Below are 18,912 nucleotides of genomic sequence, written 5' to 3' on the forward strand. Positions count from 1 at the left end.
CCGTTTTATCGAATTCAACACGTGCGGCGAGCGCCGACGAAAATTCGCATTTAACCAGCCATTGCCGTCCACGTACTGCCTAACGTATATCTAATAACAGTCATTTCGGGCAATTGTCATCTGTGTCCTTATTGGTTTCCAATATTACGTCGATAATTTCCAGCTTCCCTCCCACTTAACAGCCATTTTCGGTTGCGTGGAGAGCCTGTGCCACAAAAGAAGAGTCCCATCGTTGTCGTTTCAATGGAACACCCTCATTCTACCGTAACGTTTCCCTCGTCCAGATTATCCCACTTTACCCCATCCATTTTTCCCGCGTTTTATCTTCATCCCCCTTTCCCCCAGCCCGTTTCTCCTTCGGACCAGCATGGTCGTGCGTAGTTTTACGCGGTATCATGTGATTTTACATCATCGTTCAAGACTGACAAGATTAAAGTCCAGTCTCAGCCAGCGAAGCGGACATATTATTGGAAAATGGAGCCACAGCATCCCTACGTGCAGCGTATACGAGAAGCCTGGAGGCAAGAATTGATTCGAAACGCTCGGACGACGGTCAGCTATTCGAGCCACCCTCGCAACTCCACCCGTGTCTCTCGTTGTTGCTCCAATGGCCACACCGCATAAGCCACGCTCGTTTTATTCCCTTCGGCCTCCACCCCTCAATGGCTCGTACCGCGTGTCTCTACTTGTGTCCGAGGTAGAGAAGCGCCGGGGATGCTCCTAACCCCAAGATTAGTCGCTCTAAATCAGCCGCGGAAACGTTGGTCCGTGCGGTCGAAGAGGAGCCTTAACCGTTCCAGGGGAGCGGAGAGCTTCTGTCCGTGCGATAGAACCGTGGAAGTGTAGGAGAAGGGGCGAGGCCGAATAATCTAGCCGATCAACGGCGCGTGGGATTAAGGAAGTCTGTGGTCTTTTCAAAATCTCGCTTACCATCTCTAGGTTTCCTCGATCGGAGCTAGTCCGGGAGCTATCTCCTAGAAAAAGCGTGCATTAGAGATAGAGGGTGATCGAACGACTGATATCCTGACGTTATTACGCCGATACTAAGTAGCTCTGGAAGTTTGATTCAACGAGCGATCCTTTTTTTTTATATGTTAGGCTGATCGAAAAGATATGGCGATTCTAATTGTTTGGAAGGAAATTGTTTTATCTGGAGCTGCAATTAATATTAATATTCATTGTTACTTGCAATCGTGTTTTATCCGTGTAACAATTATTTTATTTTGTAGCTGTCCAATTTTTTTAATGAAATAAATTTTTAATTTGGGGCGAGATACGAAAATGAAATGTAGCTAATCTCAAATTCATTCGTTACCCTTACAATATTTCGTTTCCATTTGTCTCCCTTCTACTTATCAGTCGGTATTAATAAATGATACATTCATTTCCCTTATACTTTCGTCGCTAATTTATGTTCGTCGAACAAGATCCCGCTAGGAGACCGGGTCAAAGTTGAATGTCCTATACTCTTTCCTCGAATCTACTTTCTCCCCCTCGCTCATTTGTTGCGACTTACCACCAGTAGCAGCGTTTGCGTTTCGTTTGTTTAAGGACTCCGACGAAGCGCGTTTCTATTAGTATCAATCATCCGCGGTATTAACGGGCTTAGAGGAGGGTGAGTCGAGGGTTGAAGTTCTCCGGCAGGATTGAAATATCATTTTAGCCAACGTGCACGTAGATCCGTTGATCCGATGGCTTGGCTGTGAAAATTTTCTTCTTGCCTACCGGCTCGCCGTTGTGAGGATTTATCGGCCTGGATAAAAGGGAACGGCGGAAGACTCGCGACCGGATCGTCTTTTTGGCGAAGAACTAGCTGGAGTGTCGACCACCAAACCCAACGGCCAGAAGAAGCACAGCAAGGGGTGAAAAGAAGCACGAGGAGAAACGGCGCGCGAAAGAACGAGAAGAGACGAAGCTGGGAATAATTTTTGAGAAAATACATCTTCCTTGCCCTTATTCGCGACAAGATACCCATCCGTTCTCCAGACCATATATCGTGCATGATGGCGCCTAGCCTTGGAAAAAGGATAAAACACTATTTTCTCTCTCTCTCTGCAATTTTTTATCTAAATGCTTTCGCCTGCGAGGTTTACTCGTTTGAAAGTGACAATGACTCGTATCGTTTCTCGCGGTAACGTTACATCGATCTAGGGTGAGAAATGACGAACAGAATGCTTTTGCGAATTATAGACAATTCGTGGTCAATGAAACGGTTTTTCTTTTTTCATGATTCGAATGTTTGAATATCAAATTCAGTAGAATCTTTTAGTTACTTCAATCTTTGATATGCATCTTAGAGGTTTGTGTAAATATCAAAACGAACTAAATTAGGTAAACTAAAGACGAATGAAGTTTAAAAAATCTGTCAAAAGTTTCGTATATTCGACTCGCGAGGAAAAATATTGACCACGATCGTCACGTAACGCATTAAGCAATTTTGCATTTCATGTAGGACGACAGAAACGAAGGGAGTCGCAATATTTTTCTCCGCGTGTATTTGTATCCGGTTTCGCGTTCGCTCTGCCGCCTTCGAACTTCAAGTTTCCGAGGTTTAATTTTACCAGGACGATAAGACAAACGATCGGTCATAACTTAATATCCGTCTCATTTCCATACGGCGCGGCGCTGCTATTTATTACACTTTGGCAACGCCTGCAGACAGCCAATTGCGTGCATCTAAGAATGGCCTCGCGGCCCGTGATTTATTTCAACGGCGAATATGATCCTGCCGACAAAATGGATCCGCTCGTGTGTCGGCTCGATCCGCTGCAAATTTGCGATACCGTAAACTTCCACACCGGAATAGATTAGCCGGCGACTTTTACGGTCGTTGCTCGATCTCGTTTTTTCCATTCGTTCCAGCGTTTCCACTCGTTTTACAAATCGTGCTAAGTTCTGAAATTGAACTTAGCTCCAGAGATACTGATATTCAAAACTTTTTCTAAGAATTTGTTCCACTCGACATATTTGTATTTGCGCGTAAACATCGTAGTTTAGGTTTCGTTAAAACATTTACGAATACCTTCGTTGAACAGTTTTTTATTCCATGACACATATGACAGTGTATCGATTCTGTTTGCATGCAAAAATGCATATCACATTATAAAATGTTTCTAGAATTTAAGACATTTAGAACGTGTTATTATAATTATATTGCTTTACATTTGAATTTTCTTCGTCTGCAACGTCCTCCGAGCCTTTAAAATCGTTTAGTTTATACCAATTTGAACGTAACACGCCAACCTTCGTGAAAGCAAACGTTCCAGCTACACAGCCGCGACTATATAAGAATTAAATTCCAACTGTTGTCGCCCATTGCGACATCGTCCCGTCCCACTTCGTTTCCTTTTACGAGACCATAAAGAAACGCGACAACGTGCATCACGCGCAATTTCACGTGTCTCTCTCGCCCACGTTGTTATGCGCATTAATCGAACAACGACTTCGACGTCGTTTCACCGTTTACCCTCGATACGACGACGAAAAGGATCGTCGCTGTTGACAGAACGCTGTTCAGATTGTAATCTCTGCCTCGTTTCTACGAGATCGTATATGTAAACAAGTGGGAAACAGACATTCTGGAAAATTATCGTAGCCGTGGAAAATGGTGGTCGCGCAACCTCGATGAAGTTATTTGTTGCGATCTTCTCGTCGAGTGCAAAATTCAACAGCCGAGCTTAACGAGGTCGTGAAATACAAGCACATCGGAGGGTATGAACAACCAGCCGCATGCCCTAACTACGCTCCTATTTCTCTCTCCTTGTTCGCGTATCTCTCGTCCGTTTTTCCGTCTATCCACTTGCCTGGTTGTCTTTCTCCGCTCGAAGCTCTCCCCTCGGTCCGCCGTATTCGTTCCAAGCTCCCGTTTTCCCTTTGGAGCAAGGAACATTCCAACGCAACGAGAGAAAATAGTGCGGTGAACCCCACTGGAAAATTCCCAGGCGCAATGAGTGCTCGATGTAATAATCGAAGTTGAGAAATTCGTGGTATTCGCCTTCCTCCGCTTTACCCCCTCAAGAACGAGAGATATTCACTCATCGCGTATGAAATATCGATCGACCGGAGGGAAGCCGATGGAGACTCTACCGCGACTATGAGTCTTAATTAGGAAAAGCGAAAAAAGATAGAAATGTCGAGCGAGTGTCGATCAATAATCGTTCCGGTCGTCATCGAATCTGATTTTAGAATAATTGTCGAGTCGTACGTAGAATAATATTTATTCGATGATCATCGTTGCTGCGCGTAATAAATGTACACTGTTAAGAAATGCAACTTTGCAAATTACACTCTACTCAGGTTCAGCTGCGGCTATTTACAATAACGTTGAAATTTGACTTCATGAGGAAAGGTGCGACTGAACGTAGTTCCAATCTTTCTTACGTCCCAACGTCACGGAACAATGGATGCCGAAGATGTTCAATTTTTCATGGCGACACCATTCGTATTAAAGCAGTGCGCAGCTGGCTGAACGCATGTTACATTTTATGCATACCGCATTTATGTATACGTTATAGACTTTCTTCTCGATTACAAAAGACGAACGAAAAATGAATATTAGATCTGATGAGGAGAGCATGGAGTATCATCGCTGTCATTTTTGAAATTGTTATTCCGAGATATGTTTTGCACCGTGTAAATTTAGATTTATTTACTCGGACAATGGAATTTAAATTACAAAGAGAAATAACTTCGAATCGAACGATTGTGTTACAAAAGAGAAAAGCTACCGAGGGAGTTCTTTTATGGAAAAACGATATTCATTGTAACGCTTTCAAACGCGTTCAGTATTTTGAATCATTTCCATGGCAAAAAATGTAAAAAAAAAAAAAAAGAAAAATACAGGAGAACAAGGAAATCAAAAATAGGGGGAAATTTAACATCGTAATCCGTAGCATCGGAATTACACGGGGAAAATGGTTGAGAATATTAAACCCGCGTAAAATCTGTTGAATTTCGAATGCGACGCAAAAATATCCGACCGAAATCGTTAAATACAAAACGCACGTCAACTCCTATCGCTGTTAAAATATTCAAACTCGTTCGCATCGACTATATTTCCTCCGTTTTCCTTCCGCTTCTTTTTTTTTTTTATTCTACTTGCGCGTAGATAGAGCGCTTCCTAGCAATGATTGCTAGGGAAAAAATAATAAAAACCCATCCATTCGAGTGGTATGGAAAAAAGATACGAAAAAGGAAGGGATAGATGGTGGTGTATCGGTGGGCCGCGTCGTCGCGACTAGTACTTAGTGGCCATGGCAACGGGTGGGAACTATTTTTCAGTTTTCCGCCCTTACGAGCGTCGTCCTTCTTTCTCTCGACCTTCGGCCTGGATTCCTTCGGACAGGGGACACATTTCTTCTCTTTTGTGGAAACCTTTCTGGAACGCCACCCTCTTTGTGGTCCAGACACGACAGCCATTCGCGCAACACTGAATAATACAATTCTCTTGCCGTTGTTAAACAGACACTATTCGATCGAGGCTGAATGTTCTTTTACGTCGGTTCCGTATTGGTTCCGGCACAGGAAGCGAAAGAGTCGATTAACTTTTAAGAATCAATGTTCGTAAAACGTTCCTATGTGGATAAATTAATCCTTTATCTTACAATTTCACCTCGTCAGTATGATAAGTAACTATATCACGTTTGAAATAAAATGTAGCTTTTATTTCTAAAACGATTTACTCGTTAAACTGGTAAATTCACTTTCATATCCATTCGAATTCGAATTCGAACGACTAACCCTTTCATGTACCTGATAAAATCGGTCTTCTCGCGTCGCAACAATCGCATGCTTTCACGAATCCATTCGTCCTGGAAGAATTAACACTCGATGGAAAAAAAGGGTGGCGTTAAATGGCAGATTCAGAACGATTGAAAGCCTTTTAAAAAAAGGTCTCTAGGAACGTAGAAGAAGACCGAAGTGAGCTTAAACTCTTCAAGAGGGTTACACGGTAAAGGCGAAAAGAAAAGAACCGGACGTCGATACAGAGTGCTGTTTACGCCGTCATCTCTCTTGTAACCTTCATCTTCCACGCCCTCTTTCAATCTCGTTCTTCCCTTTTCCCAGTTTTTAACAGACCTTCCTCGAATATCGCTCGTCCGCAAGCGTGTTCGTTCAATACCCTGGGTAATTTACTTCAATGGCCAATTACTTCAACACCTGTCATTGTTTCTCTATTTTGAAATTGTTCCCGTGTAACATAATTTATGATATTGTGCGAATGGTGCTTTTAGCAACACCGGAAGAGATTCATTTCACACACGTATAATTGATCGAACTCTTTTTTTAATCAACGTTATTACCTTGGAACTGTAGCTTGCAAATAAATAATTTTCCTACTAATCATAAACATCGGCGTCACCGCTATATTTAATTTTAATGTGGTGCACTTTGGAAATTGATATTCCAGCGTACAAATAATTCTGCTGGACGTGACACAGTTTCTAGTTGCTCGAGTGTCATGAAGGTAAAACAAGGATGGCTAAAAAGAGAAAGGATGGAAAAGTGTATTTTATATTCGTAATATTGGAATTGTTTACTGTAAAACCTTTTACTCTATCGTATCGAAATTACAACGGAGTTGTTTCTGTTTATTTACAAATTTGTATATTAAACAACAGGATGAAACGAGTGTATTTTACTTTGAAACGATAAAAGATAAATACAGTTGACAGAATGAGGGGTGTATCGCGGGGATTTGGAGGCACACTGATTTACTGATTATACGCTTCAACGTCAATTCTTCGCATATCGATCTGATACAACGCTTCTCACGGCAATACTCTGCGAGACAATACTTCGCAAGACAATACTTCACGAGACTCATTGCACTCGTTTTTTTTATGTTGCCGGAAATATAGGCGTCGCTTTCTTCCCTCCAATCGAATACCTTTTTCCGAAAACTGACGCCTTTCCGAATCGATAGAACGAGGGAAGGTGAATACCGTGAAAAGTGTACGAACAGCCGAAAGCTCAGACCTCAATGGCAAGGTATACGATGCATCGATTGCACTAGGGTAATTCATATTGGCAATTAGTTAATTTAAGAATCGTATTAAAATTCCAAAGTCTTCATACGTCATCGTAAACCTAACTCTTCGGCCTGGCTCTTGTTCGCATATTGCGGAATATTAATAAATGACGCATATGTGTGTCGTCGGTTTCGTATAGTTCAAGTAATACAAATCGTGATATGTATCGCTAGCTCTGTTTTCGCGTTCCTTTTTTCATCCCAGTTTTTACGGAGGGTATTTATCCGTAAAAAATGTCGACCTTGCCCCACACGATCTTTTTCATCCCTTTCGCGCGACGAGACCGGAGTACAGCCACCCCTACCCGCCGCCCCCTCAATTTGCATTTTCCTCCCTTCTTTTCCTCTCTGTCTATGTGTCTGCTGGCCTTTTTGGATCCTGTACCCGCCTTAGTCTGGGTGACAAAGGATCCTTCTAACGATAAGTGGACCAGCCGAACGGAATAAAGGTGTTCCCGCGATGATCCTCCATTTTCAACGTAACACGCCGATAAATCTTGGATGGACGACTACGATCTATCGACGAGACTAGATCACAAGCTGTTCTTTTTCCAGGGATTGATGATGGACATATTTTGTATTGGATAGCTTGAGAAACGGTAATTTTGGTTCTCTAATTTTATTTCCGAGAAATTGCTAAAGTCAATCTTTGTGCCTTTTCTTAACTTTTTCTCTTCATCTTTTAAAAGAAATGCAACTAAATATATCGAGATCTAGGTTCGTGTGTACATTGATATATAATGTTTTAAAATTAATACTATATTTTATATCTGCCCTTAATATTTAGACACGTAACATTTTAATAACATATTCACCAATAATACAATATTTTGATACGTAACGTAATAAGATTATTCGAGATGCACAATCTCGAGCGTAGTAGCTCGTTAATTATGAACATTATTATGACTGATTTATTGTCATTGGTTCATTACTCTATATTGGCAGAACCTGTTCGTTTATCCTGTCACGATCTTTAATTATAGTTATGCAATTACGATAGCTTATATCGCAATAATCCCAGAAATAGCTGGTAATTACCAAAATTCGAGAATATGTTTATACACGATATTTTATGGAAAAAATGTAAAATCCTATAAAAAGTACTACCTGCTTTTTATTTTTCATTTCTTCTGTCGAATTTTTATTGGTAAATAAATCAAGCTTAATCAATACAATAATCCATGTCAACGTAATAATTAAAGTCGAATGAAAGAAGAAAGAAAACATAACATTGAATTTATGTGCCTGTCCCATCGTGATCCATCTTCCGATCATTCCACCACATTTGTATTTCCATCCCGATTTCCGCAAATTATTTGCATGGTACAAATTTATTTTAGTACCCTCTGGAGTGCTAATTTAAAAATTTTCATTGGGAAATGGTACCAGGAATAAATCACGAGTTACTGGATACGCGATACATCTCGTATTGTTTATTCGCTGCATGTTACGGAGCGTGGTCAATAAATTTTTTAGTTAATAAATATACTGGCATTATCGACGTACAAGGACATTGAACAGAACAGAAACAGATGAGATGTCACACGTTTTTAAAATTCAATATGTTATTGTCAAATCTCATATTTCCAAAACTACCGCTTCATTCGTATTTAAAATTAAAAAATTTATTTAAATGTAAATTTGCAAAAACGAATAATAAAAAAAGAAATGAAGAAATTTGAAGGTTCTTTCGACGCATAGATGTAGGTGAAACACTGTATACCGCGTGTATACGAACAGAGAGAAAAACCGTAGAACCGACCTCGAGTCAATTGCGAGAAGATAAGTAGCAGCCGCATCTTCGAAGTCGTGCGCAGTTTTTGCCAGTCGGTATCTCGTATGTTCTAAACACGTACGCGCTGTACGTAGAACTGAATCGTATTATGCATCTCATTCCAGTTATCCCGTGTATTTACGTAGATTCGCGTTCGTGAGATCCTCCGTGGAATTCTTCTATTCTGCAACCATATTCCCCTATAGCTGCCCCTTCCATCAGGCAAAGCTGCAGTATCGTAACTGAAAAACTTTCCATGCAACATTTACATGCGTGCCCGCCCATGCACGTAAAGTGATTTTGTTGTTACTCGTTAGACGCGTTCTACGGAGATCGCTAAAACTACCGACAGAAATCTGGAAACGACGTTTCTTCGTCGATTTTGCTTTCCATCCAGAGGAGGGTGCGGTTTTTGATCGCGTTTATGCGCAGATGTGGTTCATAAGAAGAAGAATAATTCAGGGATTTCAAGCCCGATAGTAGAAATTTTTCTATTCAATTTAATTAAATGGACAAAGATACGAAGTTCCTATCTACCGATAATGTAGCTACGATAGATTGTGACGTTTGAATTTATATTTTGTTCGCTTGTAAATGCTATTCGAAAGGAAGGGATTAATTCGTGTAAATAAATTGCTTGTTACTGATACAGTAACGAAATACGCGACGAGTAAATCAAGTGGAATTTAAAAAGCTAAATATATCGATACAACTATAATTTCGAGGTAACATAGCGTTATAAAGTATTAAAGAGTTGATACCACCGCTATATTCTTTAATTTATATCGAGCTGCATATTTTCCACGGTTGAACAGGGGAAGCTTGACCTGAATATCGTAAATCCATTACTCCCATCAGCTCTCTATCTCGTAGATTTATAGTACGTCAATCGCCATTACGCTTGAATGAAACAAGATGCTCATCATGCTATCGGCATAAATATGAAAAGCTCTTCGGTAGTAAGTGAATTTCAAAAGGACTGATTTCTCGATTCGACTGATCAGTCGAATCAGCCGAGGATTCGTGTCCTCTCCTTTCAAACTCCTTATTTCTCGAAAAGAGAAGTGTTACGAGGAGTTGAGCTATAAATGTAGTATCGTGGAAACAAAGGCCTGTGGCGGCACTCGATAGCAAATACCACCACTCGACACTTACTAGTGTCGGACGACGGCAGCGCAGTGGTTAGCGCCTTAGGTTACGAACGTTCGGAACCCGTGTTTGAATCCCGGGACCGGAGTCCGATTTTTCTTCCACGATACAAAAAATGAGAAGAAAAGCGGCCGTATCCAGCAACAAGCGACATCTACAGCCTAAGTATTCCGAAACTGCATAAATTTTAATCGGAAAAATCCTACATTCGTGTTGATATATTTGGGTACCTTCGAATATCTTGAAAACATTTTACAAATGCTCGAGTAGCGTTTAATTAGCAGAACAATTAACGAATATCGTGTCTGCCGATGAAGATAAAAATGCATCACGTTTCACCGACTTCTCACACATCGCGCGAATTGTTTTCTCTGCAATTAATATACCTGAAAGCGTTTTCGCGTTCGTGCCGAATAACTTCATCTTTGGTTAATTTATATACGCCGAGCGACCCGGAGAATTAATTAGTTGCGTGAATAGCGTTCCCTTCTAATGTAATATGTTGCGTCTAGTGCCGTGGCTTAAAATCGATGTCAGTAGTATGTTGTGTACGATCCTTGACGATACTCGATCATGCTAACAATGTCTGCTTCCTCTGTTTCAGGTAAGGATCTAAATTTCGCCAGTAACAATGCCGGTGAGTGTTTATCTAACAATATAACATTACTATCGCTTGCGTCTCTCTTTTGTGTTATATCTTAATCGCTTCTTTTTCGTTGGATAATACTAATTAGATAATATTCTTACAGCAATAGCTAATCGATGTACATGTATATTCATGTGTCAATTGACATTTTCTTTTTCATGTAACTATCATTATTAACAGTGTCTATTTCGTCATCGATGACATTCACTCACCGAAGGTTATCGCGAGATCAATTTTATGGTCCACTAGGATGAATAGTATACCCGAAAACTTTTCCGGTTGATCTGTTATTTATTAGGATCGTAATTTTAACATAATTCACGACGCAAGAGCTATTTCGCTCTGTACTAGACAGAAACAGGTTCGAGGGCGATAACGTGAATCTATTCAAATCTACTTCTCCTTTTTCCTCGTGTCTCGCGACTGCAATTTCACCTCGAAGATTTCCCGTGCACCCGAGGACAAAAGAGACACGGGCGTAGGGGAAGATTTACGTACATTACGGGGCAAAGAAACAGGATGGTGGAGGTTGACGGAATGGAGGAACGGAACCGGGAAGATATTCTTTCGAAAAGCCCATTTTCAGTAATGCGTGAAGCTGGGTTCCCCGTGCCACCAGCAGAAATAGATCGAGATTGCAAAATGTAGCGAGATAAGGACGACAAATTACAGAAACCGTCTGGATGATTAGCTCTTGACTAGCGAATAACGAGACGAAGATGAATGTCGCTAGGTTTTACTAGTAATTTATTACCTCAAGTGAGCCTTTTTATGTTGCTGCATGATACGTTGCTACACAATTATTAGTGCTTGTTGATTCTCGTTAATTATTATCGAACAATTTCATTACTAGTCTTGATTTTATCCCACGATAAATTTAAACTAATTTCGTTAATATTTTTTATTTCTGAGTTTCATATCAACGTTCTCTCAATTTTCAATTTTCGACAATTTCACAAAACGGAATTACCAAAATCAAATTTTCCCGGTAGAATTTATATTCTGGGATCCTTCGATTTTCATGCATCCGGCGTGCAATCTTGAATTCGGTCGAACGTGTGTCTCCTTTACGAAAAGAACGCGGAGCAAAGGGTAGAGAATATAGAAAAGACGCGTAAGTTCGCTCGTTCGCGGATGCGGAAGAATAGAGCGGAGAGTTGCGGGACGCGAGCGAGATAAGATCGGCAAATTGCAAGCAATCTGGTTGATTAGGCTGTACGCTGGTAATCCTGCAGGTTTCACGAGGGAGCCGAGGTACGACCTATAACAGCTTTCGACCCCCTTCGACGTGTATTAGTCGAAGAAACGAGAAAGGATAGGATGTGGAAGAAACGACCGCTAACATAGCTAGCGATGCTATATCCGCACGGTTCCAACAGATTAGGGGATTCTTGGATAGGCATCCCTGACGAATTCAGAGGAGCCTTTCTGTGCTTCAGGAACAGAGCGTATCCTTCTTCTTTTCTTTGTGTTCTTGATTACTTTGGTTTCTTTGATAATATTAGTAAACTGATTTTGGCATTTCATTGTAAGGTTAGGCTTGAACAGGAATTTTTATCGATGTAACAGTGGAAACGATAAGCGCGTTCGAAACGTAGCGTTCCAGACATTTGGAAGGAATTTTTAAGGGTCTCGAATTCCTTTTAAGATTTATCCCAGACTAAAAATGAAAAGCATTCAGCACATATGATATTAAATCAGACCTTCCTTTCTTTTCGTGGTCAAAGTTTGGAGAGTAGGCAAGATTCCAGCAAGATTGAAGTACACTTAAAATCCTCTCTCAAAAGTAACCTCTTTGGATCTCTCTCGAATCCATCTCTTCGCTCCTCATTTCCATGTAACGCCTGCATAAAACGTTACTTATCTCGAGTCTCGTTTTCGTTCCACCTTCATCAGCCTTATCTTTAGCTCGGCGAACTAGCTTGCGCGCCTTTGCAGTTTACATCAACACCGAAATCAAACTCCGTTGTCCAGCAGCTTTTTAATTTCGATTTTCAAGCCAGATTGTATGTCGCTTTTTTTCACTTTTTTTTTTGTCTTTCCCATGCTTTTGTTTCAATTTATTTCGAGCCCGCCGAAAACTGGATCGTGAAATTAGCATTTTCCAAGTGTCGAGAACAGATCATTGACTGGAACTGGCACTCGATAACGAAGCGAAGAGAGCGGAAACAGGGAGGCAGAGGAAAAAAAGAACGCGTGTGCGTGGAATCGACCGGCGACAAAATTTGTCAGGGTTTCGAATTTGCGTGATATTCCCGGCGATTCACTTTGAAAACCGAACGCTGATAAATTGTCGCAGTAAATAAAATAATGTTTGCAAAATATACGCGGTTGTCGAAATGATATAGACTCGCGGAATTTCGTAGAAACGTAAGTGTATGGCTTCCAAGAGCTTTCTTCGCATTGTACCTCGAGACGATACCTTGGAATTATTAAATATTTTCCTGCATATGATCGAAATGTGAATAATTTAAATTAACAGACGTTGTTAAAATCGCTGCACTCGAGAGTTGCTTGTAGAGTTAAAATTCTTCGATTATTTACTTTGACGTTCATGTTACAAGCGGACGGGCGAAATAGTGGAGGAATAGGACGTTTCCATTAAACGCTTCTACACAGTGTTCCGTTTCAAACATCGCTTTCCAAACGAAATCAAATTTTAATTGTAAGCGAGAAATTATAAAATATTACGGGATGAAATTTAATAACACATCCGATGGGTAGCTAGTTTATGCTAAACGGACGAACATCCCGTGTTTGCGATACGAAAAATATTATTCGGAAATAATATTCCGCGGGACATCGTATTATTCGTTATTAAATCACGAACGGAACATGATTATTTATTTGGGAGATTACTTTTCTCTTCCGCATTTTTCCCAGTCCGTTGAATCGCATTGTTCGCAAGCGTTCGACGTACCGCGCTCATATTTAAAACAAACCGGAAGCCTGGGAAATGTAATAAATTGCGAGAAAAGATCGTCGCTCTCGGTCTGTTTATATCCCGGAGATATAATTGGAATTAAAGTTGGTCGTAATCTTCCATTAACTCGACCACATTTTTCTCTCTCTTTTGCCTGTCCTTTTGGCAAAAAAGAAAAAGATAGAGAGAGACAGACAGGCAGAGAAAGAGAAGGGACGAGCATGGGATCCATAAGCGGAAGTAGTAATAGAATTTCGAAACGGGCAAAACCAGGGGCAATGGACGGAGAGAAAAACAGAGACCGATGGACAACCAAGGACCGGGAGGAGAGACCGGAGAGTTAGGAAGGATGGGAGAGGGAGGAACATCGTCAACTCGACCACGTCTACCGAGGGATTATCGTGGGTGACAAAGGGATTTGAAAGAGGCGGCACGGAATTGGATTCTGGGAGAAACGCAAGAGGCACTCGAAAGCCGCTTTGTGTCTCTCATACAATAATTATTTGCGAAATTGTCGTGAAGCTGTGAGATATCGAGTGGCTTTTAATGACGTATATTTCTTCGAGGATCCGATAGAAATCGCTCACCGTCCCGGATATCGTGTGTTCCGTAATTATTCCGATTCGGCTGAATTAGTCTCCCTCCCCCTCCCTTCGGCCCCTCGTCTCCTCAACAGGCCTTTTATTCTTTTCAATTCCCCCCTTTCGTTTTCGGTCTCCATCTCACTCCGTGCTTTCGCCTCGTTCAGCTTCCTCGTTTCCGTCGCCGTTTGTACCGCGAAACGTATGGAAAAATACCTACGTGCAATCCTCTCTCTCCTTCTCTCTTCTTCCCTATTTTCTCGTCGTTTTATTTCCTCTCCTCTCTTTTTTCGTTTTCGGTGGTTGTGGTTTAATTAGAAGCTGAGAAATTAAAACAAACGAACGCACAGGGGCTGTATGCCATGCTCGGTCGTAGCCATTGTTGCTCCCCCCTTTCGTGCTCCCGTGCAAGCAACGTCCTAGGAAGCCGGCAATTTGCGAAGAACCTTCCCGCCAGCCTGCGGTTTTTGCAACATGTTTTCGCCCGTCTTGTTGCTTTCAAAAAATTAGTATCTATATCTGCCGTAGCCTAGAAAACTTCGAACTCTGTAGGTTTCTATATGCTGAAATTCTTCACTCCTTTCTGTGTCACATCTGAAAAATAATAGAAACAAGAATTGCGTATAAAAGGAACCGTTAACACTATAATCTGTCATTGCATATTGATCGTACATTAGTGAGCATATCGTAGGCGTTTATATCTTAATCCTCCTCTTTTAATGCTTCCAGCGTATTACGAAATTAACGTATATGTTCTTTCAACACAGCAATAATTTCGAAGCAAACAACCAATCCTCTCTTTCAATTTGAATGTTTCCATTTCGACCACTATTACAGTATCACAACAGGAACAAGCGTCGACCACTTTCTATCTCTGCCACTATCCCCTTCTCTCCACCCCTGTGCAAAGCCAGCCCAAGCAGAGACATACCGAAAATGCATGTGCACCTGAGAATAAAAGAGAAAAAAGCGCAGAATGTACGACGAGAGTGGTAACAACGCGCGAAAGGGGCCGGAACAAATGTGACTTTCAATAAGCAGTGTCGCTCGAAACGGGGGACGTCGTTTCGTCTGCCGAAACAACCCCCTTCCTTTCTCGCCGTTCCTTTTGCTCCCTTCGTTCGTTACCACGCGGTCAAATTTGCTCGCCGTTACGCGAAGCGCAACACGAGGAAAAAGTCGTTGAAATAAGAGAAAGTATCACTTTGAACAGGTAGGAAGAGAATATGGGGTGGCGAGGAAGGAGCAGGAGGAATTGTTGCTCGTACGGTAGCAGGCGTATCGGTCGAATTATCGAGTGGTACGTTACGCTTTTATGCAGATTCGCCGGCGGAACGACCGGCAATTCCGGAATTAATGCCAACCGGACAAATGTTTCGCGGTTTTTCTGCTGAATTATCGTATCCCGGGAGGGCACGGCAAAACGTTCGGCCTCACCTCCGCTGATGTGTATACATCGTGTACAGCCGGGTCAGCTTACGGACCTGGATGTTTGCGGACAAGTAGTATAAATAAATCTTCGTAGTACGCTTTTTGGATAGGCATTATTATTAGTCGGGACGAGGACAGTAGAAGAAAAACTTGATGTTTCAATTGAAAATGTATTTGCTGCAGAGAAAGTTAGGCGAGTAGTATAGCTAGGTATTTGGTCAGACCAATAGTATACCATACGCTACCATTTAGTCCATTTAGTCTTTCAACGTTGCAAAACGAATATTATTGTTGAATGTAAATTATCGACTAGTAATAGCACGTTGCCTGCTTACATTAAAATGATGCAAAGGGATTTCAAAAGGGAACGTTTGCCTGCTCCAACATCTGTACCTGCGATACAAATAATTTTTGCTACTCTATATTTTCGTATCGTCAAATACACAGAAGGTATTTGGAATTCTAATGCCGGGTGAGCCAGCCAGCATACACGGCTACGGATCTACGTGTACACGTGGCTGCATCGTGTACAGGTAGCATGCTCGTGTACCAGAGGGCCTATGGCTATTTGTACGCGCTGCAACGCGGTGACTACACGTGCCAACGTTTCGTACAGCCATCCCACCATCGGATTTATATTATATGTATATGAGTAGATAGGAACGTATGCGAGCGTACACACTATCACGGCAAATCTATGCGTTCTTGTCAAAGTTTCGTACATTACAGTTCTCTTCGTGTACGTGCGACGTGTGTACATTTCATGCACGTATAGGGTGGAGCGTACAGAAAAGACACTGGAAATTCTACTGCTCCGTTTGTGTACACGAAAACGTTGTGAGGTGGATAATGTTATTTAAAGTTCAACCACTTTTTGTTAATTTAATTCTCATTGTTTCAGAACGAGAGAAATTATTTCGAAATTGCCGCACGAACGGTTGAAACTTTAATGAAGTGTACTACTTTAATTTAAACTCGTGTAAACTTTTTATACACTCGCTCTTGATTAATTATTTTCTACATTGAGAACGTGTTCTCCGAGTTGCACATAAATATAGAGCAGAAGACTATACCTAACTACTAACAAGCTGATAATGGATTTTCTAAGAAATTAGAAAGTACGATTTACAAAGTTTATGGTAGAAATCAGCTAAAGGCAAAAGCAGACGCGATAGGAAATCAACGGAACAGGGAATTTTATTAATTCCTCCTATGCGACCGATACATGTTCGAAATTACGTCAATGCGAAATGTTATTGAGCAAAATTCGCAACAAACCTCGGGAAAATTCCAATATTTCCAAATTTTTACCTTTCAGCCCACGTAGCTCTATCGCGATGGTATTTCAACCTTGCCGATTCAACAAAAATATTCCATTGTTCCGCTTCAGACCTACTATCCTGTATACATATAAATACGTCGAACGTTCGGCCGCGTGTGACACGTAGAAGAGACGGGTTTTAGGAAAATGTTATCTTTCTGTCACGAGATGTTATCCCTGAAAAATCTTGTCTCCACGATGCTTACGCGTATCTGCCGGGATTTCACTCGTACAGAAAAACGGAACATGCAGGCAATAGAAACCAGCGTGGAAAACGCATCAAGGCGACGTTTGTACACCGCTGTCCCTAAGTATTTGAACATCCGACACAATTCGAGCGAAAGTTGTTTCGAAGATACAATAGAGGAACAATCTTCGTTGTTAATTCGTTGCATATAACGAAGACTCTTATACAAAGCATACTTCGTACTTTATTTACAATAACACGGAAGTGTCCAAGTACATAGTGCATACAGATGAAAGTATGATGTTCGTTTTGCCGATTAATCATATATTATAATCATTATATAAAACTTAATTTATTAATCGTCGAAATTCGAATTAATTCCAGGACAATCATTCACTCGACGTCCTTCTTCCACGAACGTTTCTCGCACCTATCCTGCGAGTTCTCGTTCTCTGGCTCTCTGTTACCATCTTTAGGACGGTTTCACTATCGTCTTTCGTGTCCTTGTTTTCTTGGTTTCGCTTCCATCGTTGATCTTCCGATGTTCCCTCATTCCCTCGTTCTCCGGCTGTACTAACTCTTCACTGATATCTTGTTTTCCATCCCTCTTTTGCGTAATCTGTATCCACGCTGTCGCCCCTCGTGCGCGTTAATCGTATAGTTTCCAGTTACGTGTTTCCAGTAGCAAACGACGACGACGACCGGGTCACCGAGTACGCCGGCGGTTGGTACGTCTGCCCGTAATACCAACGCCCGGTGGTTACATCACGTCTGCGAATTACCGCAACTCCTGCGATGCTAAATTCGCCGCGTCCCCGTGATTTCCGACGGCGTACGTCTTCCTTGGTTAGTTCTACGTTTTGCTGATCGTGCCCGCAAAATTTCACATAATTATGAGATATTACACGTATATATGCCGGTAGATTTTAAGACCATTAAGGTTACGTACTGTTCCATATAATTTCGTGAGTTAATTAACACATTTTTCTTTCAATGTAAGAAGATGTAGCAGAATATTAATTTCGAAATCAGTTAGCAACACAGTTAATGATCACTGTAAAGGCAAATGTGGCAGAACGTTAAAATATTTCGCAGGAAGTTAACGCCACTCCCAGGACAAGTAACAGCCATTAAAAAATTACACAGTTAGAAATATGTGTTTGCGGTGAACAAGTCGGCGATATAACAAACTGAACGTTAACTATCGGGTTATTGGCGGATCTACGCGACTGGAGCCTCGAAAAATGCCGATACTTGTTTCTACAGCAATTGTTCAGAAACTCTGTTTTCGCCCTTCAATTCTATGCCACTTAAAAGACAAAGGAAGCGGAACAATAAAGGAGAACAAATACAAAACTAACAAGATATGTATCGAGTATATGTACACGTACGTATCTACGTTTCGATCAAATAAAAAGGAGAAAAGCGGAAACCGTACGCGGCGGTTTGTATCGCAAATATGTGGACGCCGGTTCACGAATAAATTCGGAGCATAAAAACAATAAAAAGGATTTATGCAAACATACGACGAGCCCAATTCTATTTTCCATTTGTAGCCATTTTTCCGTTGCAGTCGGGCATTAGCCCGTTTCAAACGAAAAAGATCATAAATCCGAAACTTGTTCGAGAAGCGAGACTACACTTTACGAGTTTTTAAACGTTGCCTATGAATTATTAATCAGTCCCGTGTTATGCCATCGTATTGGTAGAAAACGCGCACTACGTAACCGAGATTATAACCGAATCCGAAAGTGCACACAATTTTCATTCCTCTCGATACTCCGTTTCTAATCTCGAAACCTATCCGCATGTTTCGACACACGGTTCGATATATTGAAATTCAACCGTACGACATTTTCTCCGACGT

At 41.3% G+C, this 18,912-nt stretch overlaps 1 protein-coding gene across 1 annotated transcript in view; it reads left to right on the forward strand.

The window, feature by feature from the left end:
- LOC117210071 (agrin-like) overlaps window positions 1-18,912 on the forward strand; it is a 264,190-nt gene that overhangs the window by 44,840 nt on the left and 200,438 nt on the right. The window contains exon 3 of the mRNA XM_033452692.1: window positions 10,561-10,593. Coding sequence (XP_033308583.1) covers window positions 10,561-10,593 — 33 coding nt within the window. The remainder of the gene's footprint in view (window positions 1-10,560; window positions 10,594-18,912) is intronic.

The sequence above is a fragment of the Bombus bifarius genome, unplaced genomic scaffold (genome assembly GCF_011952205.1).
Source record: "Bombus bifarius isolate JDL3187 unplaced genomic scaffold, Bbif_JDL3187 scf7180000008199, whole genome shotgun sequence".
Lineage (NCBI taxonomy): Eukaryota > Metazoa > Arthropoda > Insecta > Hymenoptera > Apidae > Bombus > Bombus bifarius.